The sequence below is a fragment of the Clarias gariepinus genome, chromosome 4 (assembly GCF_024256425.1).
Source record: "Clarias gariepinus isolate MV-2021 ecotype Netherlands chromosome 4, CGAR_prim_01v2, whole genome shotgun sequence".
Taxonomy (NCBI): domain Eukaryota; kingdom Metazoa; phylum Chordata; class Actinopteri; order Siluriformes; family Clariidae; genus Clarias; species Clarias gariepinus.
The window spans coordinates 4793325-4802196 of NC_071103.1; the positions used below are offsets into that span (position 1 = coordinate 4793325).

The following is an 8872-nucleotide window of genomic DNA, read 5'->3' on the forward strand; positions in this document are numbered from 1 at the left end:
GTCAGTGATATATGACAGACTTGAGTCAATGCTGTGTGATAGCCTCTAGTCAGAGCTACAGTAGATGACAGGCTTGAGTCAGAGCTATATGATAGACTCGAGTCAGAGCTACAGTATATGATTTAAATCAGCGCTACAGACTTGAGTCAGCGCTACATTGGAGACTTAAGTCAAAGCTATATGACAGAATTGAGTCAGCGCTACATTGCAGACCTGAGCATGCTTGGGTAAGAACTACTGTATAGGACAGTCTTCAGTCAATATTACATCACAGATCCGAGCCAGAGCTACACTACAGACTCCGCAGCTATTTCACCAAGAAACAAGCAGAGAAAACGAGGGGACTGAAGAATAATGGGATTAAATTAGACAAGATAGCTAAAACCCACAAGACAAAGGATTTAGATTTCAAGTGTTCGGGATGGATAAATACACAATGGGACATAACAAGACATTGATCTAGGACCAGGTGTGAGCAGCGCGGATGAAAAGCACAATACACAACGGTGTGTGTGTGTGTGTGTGCTTGGTAATTAAAATGTAACACTTATTGTGCCAAATAAGGCTGGAGAGTGTAGCAGAGTGAGTCACTTTAGTCCCATATGCTTAGTGTGTGTGTGTGTGTGTATTTATTTTATTCCATCATGAATCATAAATAGCTTTTTATCTCGGCATCAATTTTTATACACAAACACATGGATGGGTGTGCACTTTCCTTAATAAAGTGTGTGTGTGTGTGTGTGTGTGTGTGTGTGTTTCAGAACTGGGCTGGGATGAAGTGTCCGTACAAGTTACTGCGGATGATCCTGGCGCTGGTTTGCAGTAAGTGTCACTTACTGGATATTTCATGTGAAATAAATTTTAGGAAAAAGTTACAAGATGTAAGGATCGGTTCATCATTATGGATTTATATTTGTTTTCGTAAGAACAGAAAAGATGTTTGTGTGTTTAGCAAAATTGTTGCTGAATTCCAGAAACAGTGTGACTTAAAGGGAGACAGTAAAGGCGTGACGTTGCACCTACTGTATGGTAATCACATCCCTCACACCAACCTGCGGATGCAACTACAGCATTTGAAGCGTGTGCTAATTATAACCACAGAAAACTCCCCCTTGTGCCCACCACCATTGTGCCCTTGAATGGGATTATCTTTCTTTTTATTTTTATTTATCTCCCCCCTGCTGTCTGCATATCCTCCACTGGAGCAGGAGGATTTCCCCCCCTCTCCTGTTTCCCTGACCCCAAAAACGTTGAATCGGTACAGATTAAAAATGCTACTTTCGGTCCATCAGATATCCTCTAACCCTCTCAGCAGATTCCAGTGGAGATTACAAGCCGTAGCACTTTTTCAGCTCGAGTTATCGTGAGTCAGAGGTCACCGTGTGCCGCCAGTATCCGTATTTCTACACAGTGGAGACGTGTCCCGGATGTCCTCGGCGTTCCCTGCCAGTCATTCGCTAGGCCGTGGTGTATTATACAACAGCGCTGTTCTGTCCTTTTTAAATCTGATTAGTTGAAATGTGTTCTGACAGTTCTGACAGTTTTCACAGGTCTGTATTATTTATTGCATAAAGACATGTAAGGATTGATATAATGATCGGTATTGATCCTTAATGAAAGATTATAATGCCTTAATAGTACTGTCATGGGAGTAATTACATACTTTAGTAGCTTATAATTAGCTTTTACAATAGCGCATCCTCTGGAATCAACTTTTTCTGTCTCCTTTATCTCTCTCTCTCTGTTATCATGAGCTTATGTGGGAAGTGTTTTGAGTACTGACACCACATCTTGTACGACAAATATCAACACACTCCTGTTAAAATTGTGGGGTTTTTTGTATAAATCTTTTTTTATACTAAATATATCCACCTTTAATGTGATCGAGCAACCAATTAAAAATTAGACAAAAACTATAGAAATGATTTAAATAATACTTAAGAACCTTTTGTTTGGCTAACAAATTTTTTTGGATATCTTTTGTTTGGATATCTTGGACAATGTTATGCTTCTATGCAACTTTGTGGCAACAGTTTTTCTATTTTAATATGACTGAGCCCCAGTGCACAAAGCAAGGACTTTAAAGACATGGTTTGATAAGGTCAGTGTGGAAGAACTTCACCGGCCCTAACACAGACCCCTGACCTTAACACCATCACGCACCTTTGGAATGAACTGGAATGGAGATTGCGAGCCAGGCCTTCTCGCCCAACATCAGTGCCTGACCTTATAAATGCTCTACAGAATGAATGGGCACGAATTCCCACAGAAACACTCCAAAAAGTTGTGGCCTTCCATGAAGAGTGGAAGCTGTTGTAGCTGCAAAAGGGGGACTGACTCCATATTGAAGAATATGTATTTGGATAAAATGTCATTGCTGGTTTAGCCAAACACTATTGTACATATAGCGTATGTCTGTGTCTATAAGAAAAGAGTGTCGCAACTCTACAATACATCTTGTTTTGAGAGCCCTGACTCTGTTTCTTAGTTGACTTAGTTCACTTGGATTCGTGCTTTTGAGTCATTATTGTGCTGGAAGCCCTGCAGATTTTTCTGTAAAATAACTCTGTATATGGATCCACCTACGGTCCTGGTCCCTGCTGAACAGAAGCAGCACCACAGCATGACGTAGCCACTGCCATGCTTCTTTAGGTTCTTTATTGGTTAATAAAGAGTTCATTATGGTTTCTGTCTTTGGACATTTATTAAGCAATATCACTCAAAAGGGACTGCTGTTGTGATGAATATCAGCATGTTTGTGATGTGGTTGTATGTCCGAGGGTGCAGCCGTAGTGCCAAAGCCATCAAAGCCATGCTAATATTCAGCACAACCTCGAGTGTGATGTTGCTTTTATACAACGGTTCCACAAACAGTATTTTTTATCAGCAGATTATAATTTTTTGTTTATTTAACCAGTAATATTGCTCTAACAACACATATCCCTTAATGACTGGCGGAATTAACTAACCACAAGACGCAAATCTGTAACTGTAATTAACCAGTGTAATTAACCGGTGAAAATGGTTTTAGATTTTTACCGGTACTATGTATAAATCATGGAGGTGGTGAGCAGTTCTGTAAATCTTGTAAGTTTTTTTTATATTTCTAGTTATTAAAATATCAGCTCCGTTAACTTCTAGGTTCGGGTTGAATCCCAAATATCGTTAAATGAATGATAAAGCAAGTGTGCAAGGGTGTAAAATCCCTTGTTCCACACACCAAGGAGAGCCCTTGATCAGGGGTTGGAGAGCTATCTGGGATTCAGCCTTGTGTTAGAAGCCAGTGTGGCAGTAAATAAAAGAACACTGATGGTTCAGAGGGGATTCAGAATGACTTAGAAAGCAATTATTAAGAAAACAACATTTTAAATGTAACCCTAACCCTGGCATAACGCTGTCATGTGTTTTTTCTGGTGAAAAAGCTTCTGTGACTGGTTTTAAATGTTGGTATTGGCAGGCAGCTGCTCTCTCCTCAGTACTGTGGAACGTACTGACTACTTTTACCCATGCTGTGACTGACAGTTAGTGTAGTTACTGATTGTTAGAACACCTGTGACGTGAAGTAATACATATAGTTAAACAACCCAGGATTTTTCCTGTCTATTATCACCACTCGTTGAATGCCTCTCGTCCAATCAGATTGCTCAGTCTGAACTAACTGTTGTATGATTGTGTATTTAATTATTGTAATTTTGTGTGCTTTTATTATTTAAAGACAAGATATTCATTTCCTATTCATTGAAGAAGTATAGAGTGCCAGTACTTTACAACAGTAAAAGTCAGGGAAAAGTTTTCAGTTGAAACTATATTCTAGCCACCATTTTATCTTGTGAACAAGGTCTTTGGGATCTGGAGCCTAGCCCAGGAGACTTGGGGCACGAGGCAGACTACACCCTGGATGGGGTGCTAATCCATCGCTGGACACACACACACACACGCGCAATTGGCAATTTGTAAATGCTAATCAGCACAATCTGCATGTCTTTGAATTGTGGGAGAACACCGGAGCGCATGGAGGAAACACACCAAACACAGGGAGAACATGCTAATCCCTACACAAACACAGAGATGAGGAGGGAATGGAATCAGGACCCTGGAGATCCACTTAGCCGCCACATGACACGCTGTGTATTTTATTTTATTCATTTACTTATTTTGAAGGACTTATTTCACAAAAATAAAACTGAAAAACTAGGCTGGTGCCGGAACAACATATAGTTGTATTAAACTTATTTAAGCTGACATTTTTTCCCCCACAAAATATGTAATCATGTCTTAAAGAGAACCAACTGCCCGCAGGACATTGTACAAATATGGTTACACCCAAGTGTCACTGACGTCTTGGCTATGAAGTTGATAGAAGCTTTATTCAGGAAACCTCCGGAACTCTATTATCCATTTTTCTTACAGGTGATGTGCACAAGCCTCACTGATTGTATAAAAAAAAATAAGGAATTAACTAATAACTAATAAATTCACTTTCTCTGCTGTAGTGAGTTCAGAAGTGGGCCGAGCCGTGTGGCTGCGCTTCTCGCCGCCGCTGCCGTCGTCAGGGCCGCAGCCGAGCTTCATGGCCCATCTGTCGGGTGCCGTGGTGGGTATCAGCATGGGCCTGCTCATCCTGCGCAGCTACGAGGAGTCGTTGCACAAGCAGTGCTCATGGTGGGTCCTCGTCTTTTCCTTTGTTACCTTTCTACTCTTCGCCATCTTCTGGAACATCTTCGCTTACGAGCTGCTGGGAGTCCAGATTCCGCCTCCCCCCTGATGACACGCCCCCGACTGTTTTCTCACTCTGGCTGCAGAAGGCCACACAACCTTCAAAAACTGGATATCTCGATGGCCTCCCCTTTTTTGTTACAGCTCCAGCCCTTTTTGACCAACAGTGGACGGATGGTCCGAACAGGAAGATTGGAAATTCTTACAGTGATTTTCATTTCAGGACTTTTCCTAAGGTGTTACTACTTAGACTCTATATTTACACACTCCCACTTGACCAATTTTAAAGCCAGGAGGGGATATGAATGAACTTTGTTTTATTTTTGCCCAGTTTTCATTGCCAGGTTTCGAAATACGTCCACATTTTCTTTACATTTTAAATGTTTTATTTTGCATTATTTTATTTCATGATTTTAAAATGGTGCATTTTTATTTTTATTGCTGATACACTGTCTGTTGTTCAGTGTCTTTGGGAAGCTGAATGGAAATGCAGTTTAAAATAATTCCTGACACACACACACACACACACACACACACAATCTAAAGCCCAGCCTTTCTTGTGCAGCTCTTGCCCTTTAACATCCTTCACACTTCATAAGCTCAGAGGGTAAAGTCCTTGATTTCAGCCTTTGTGAATCGCTTGGTAACCGTTGCCTTGGTAACTGTCAGGCAATCGCGATGGTAGCCATTATCAAGGTGTCTTCTCATTTTAAAGTCAGTGTTAAGGCAACTGATGGCAAGTATATCATAACATTCAGAGGGGTCTTTAACTGAAATCATACTGTAAGTAAAAAAAAAAAATACCCCAAAATATATAATTTTTCATAGCCACCTGCAATTATGAGAACATTCTCCCGAACCAGTGTTCTGCCTTCAAAAACATTGAGGTGAAGTCCCAGACGCTAGAGTTTGCTAGTTACCACTGTTGAGAAAACATAACAATAGACATTGTTTACTACACAAAAATACCTCAGAACAATGAATGGTCCCTAAAAATGAAAAGATACAGTTGTTGTAGCTGGCTAACAGTCTGCTAGCTCGTGGTTGACTAGCGAAACAGAACTCAAGCTTCATAAATCCCCCCCCTTAGCTAAAGCCTGACAGAACACCGTTATCTGTAAATGGTTTACACAAGTCTTCATGCCACTACTGAGAAAAACGTTGTGGCAACTGCAAAGCTTGGGAAAATTAATTTGGTTTTCCTGCGTTTTCGTTTGTTTATTTGTTTTGTTTTATTTTGTTTTATGGCTGATGTTAAAGTCAGAATGCTAGCGTTTGGGACAGACCCTACATGGGCATTTTTCACTCTAAGGTTGCCAGATATCAGGAAATCTCATCTGTGTGAGGATTTCTAAAGGCCTTACACTACAAAGTACTCAATTCTGCAGTGCCAAGTTACCATTCGCTAAGCTGCTAATGTCAAATTGTATATTCAACACTATTGAATACCTTTATTTTTGTTTACGTTGTTAACTTTGCTGTGGAGTGGGGGTTGGGGGGTTGGGGGGTTGTGGGGTTGTTATATGAGACAGGCGCAGGACCAGGGAAGGGTTGGGTGGTAGGGGGGATGTTGACCTTTTTGAAAAGCACGACAACGTTGCAGGTGTGTGTTGTTGTGAACATTTGTGCCATAAGTTGTATACTTCTACAGTATTTGTACCGCTATTTATTCCAGTCACCGTTCTATGCTAGCGGCTTCTGTGCGTCGAGCTGCGTGATGATGATGCGAGATGTGCTTGAAAACAACACAGCACCTCACACTCACATTATTGTCAGGGTCCTTGTGGACGACACAAAGGGTCAATTGCAATGAACATTGGTTGATCTGGCTGTGTTTAAAGAAAAGGCCTTAAGTCATCTTCACTATTCTCTGTGTAAGGGAAAGTTGCTAGCCAAGTTGAAATACCGGAGGTTGATTTGGGACAACACTACAGTGAGCACAAACATGGAAGGGGAAAAGGAGAAATACTCTGATTTAAGGGATGAGCACCTTTGATTTATGGAAGGACCACTTAAAATTTAAGGGAGGACCTCTCTTAATTTAAGAGAGGACCATCTGACATTTCAGAGAGGAGATCTATTGATTTGGACCCTTCTTGATTTGAGGGAGGACCACTCATGAGTTAATGGAGGATGAGTCTTGATTTTAGAAAGGACCAGTCATAAACTTTTGATTTAAGGAGGATGTGCCTTGATGTTATGGAGGGCCTCCCTTCATTTAAGGCAGGACCACCTGTGATTTAAGGGAGAACCTTCCTTGATTTAAGGAAGGACTACTATTAATTTAAGGGAGGATAAGCTTTGATGCTATGGATGACCTCTCTTGATTTAAAGGATGACTTCTCTTGATTTAAGGGAGGATGAGACTTAATGTAAGGGGTGACCACTCTTGATTAATGGGAGGACCACTCTTCAATGGAGGCAATATTGATGGCAAATAGGACTATCACTGATGTCTGGGAAGACAGTTACATTACAGCATTTGGCAGATATCCTTATCCAGAGTGACTTAAATTTTTATCTCATACACATCTGAGCGGTTGAGAATTAAGGCCCTTGCTCAAGGGCCCAAAAGTGGCAACTTGGTTGTCATGGGGTTTAAACCTAGGACCTTATGAACCATAGTTCTATGCCTTAACCACTAAGCTACCCCTGACCCTTTTTGATGACCAGTGACCCATTATTGATGTCGGAAAGGACAACCCTAGAATTATAGTAGGCCATGATAATAACAAACACCATTTCCTAAAAAGCACACAAAATGTTAAGGCCTGTGGTAAATGTGAAGTGTGATATTTGGCCATATGTTTATCTTACCATTATTTTTCTTTACACCCGTAAGCAAGCTTAGCATTTAAGTATCAGGTTGAATTTCTCCTTGGTGATAGACCACCTAGCCAATTCTGACCCCAAAATGCTCTCAATTTCAACAAGCTGGGCTCAATATTCATTGCAATTGATTTCCTGTTTATCAAAGCCCTGGAGACACCAAACCCGAGGCTTCTATCTGATCTGTTGATCTGCTTATTGCTGGAGTTGGAGTGTGTAGTTGGAACACTGTGTGGCTGTGAATTTATTGTAGGGTGCTGTGTGGAGAGTTAGGAGGTAAAAGGATCATGAATCTTCATCAGAGTGCATGAAAGGCCCATAAGGAAGACGAAAGTGAAAGATTGGGAAATGAGGGACGAAGAAGGACCGGGAAGTGGGAGCATGATTAACTGCAAAAAGGTAAGGAAGAAGATGAAGGTGGTAAATACTATAAAAACAGTATATTTAAAAAAAAAAAAGATGTGTTAATTAGTTCTGAGAGAAATCAGAGTAGCACATCAGACTGTTATGTCAGACTGTTCCTTATTTCTTAAGGAAAGGTGTGTAAGTGTCTGTGTTAGAGGCTGTAAAGTACTGTCAGTCGAACCCTGTGTTCCAATACTGGTTTAACTCCCACTTATCATCTCCCCTTTGCAATTTTTCCTTGCGCTGAGAGGTGTTAGAAAAAGGTTTAGGAAAGATGATACAAGAGGCAAAAAAAAGACAAAATCAGGAGTGCATTCCAGTATCATTTTTAACATGCCCTTGTTGACTTTCCCAGGTATTCTTCCCCCTTAAAACCCAGGAATCATGCATTAATGTTACAGCTGAGTCAGCACAACTGAAGTTTGAAGCAGCATGGCTATAAACATCAGGAGCAGACCCAAGAATGGAAATCTGATTTCCCTAAAAATACCAACCAATACTGTTTCTAAAGGTAATCAGGAGCAATAAAATGTATATGATTTTAATAACAGGGTCAACACTATTATAAGTAATGGTGAAGCCTATAAAGATTTATCAGTTTATCCCACTGGGAATATCCTCAATTTTTTTTATGTGGAACTGTACAACAGAGGATTTCTTTATCAGTGAGAACCCATTTAGAAGACAGAGGATCCTTATAATAATCAACACATTTGTTTAATATTAGATCTTATTAGAACTTAGGAGAAAAAACTAAATCTAAATGTTGTTTGGTTAACAAAAATATAGCAACACAAATGGAAGAGTCAGTAAAAAAATAAAATCAAAAGCCATGACTAGCTAATAATCTGATAGCTTACAGGCTAACTAGTGAGACAGAAAGCCTGACAAAATGCCATTACTCTAAACAAATATGATCTGT

At 40.3% G+C, this 8872-nt stretch overlaps 1 protein-coding gene across 1 annotated transcript in view; it reads left to right on the forward strand.

The window, feature by feature from the left end:
* rhbdl1 (rhomboid, veinlet-like 1 (Drosophila)) overlaps positions 1 to 6179 on the forward strand; it is a 33929-nt gene extending 27750 nt beyond the window's left edge. The window contains exons 7-8 of the mRNA XM_053495050.1: positions 762 to 822; positions 4494 to 6179. Coding sequence (XP_053351025.1) covers positions 762 to 822; positions 4494 to 4765 — 333 coding nt within the window. The 3' untranslated portion in view covers positions 4766 to 6179. The remainder of the gene's footprint in view (positions 1 to 761; positions 823 to 4493) is intronic.
* Positions 6180 to 8872: the final 2693 nt, after the last annotated feature.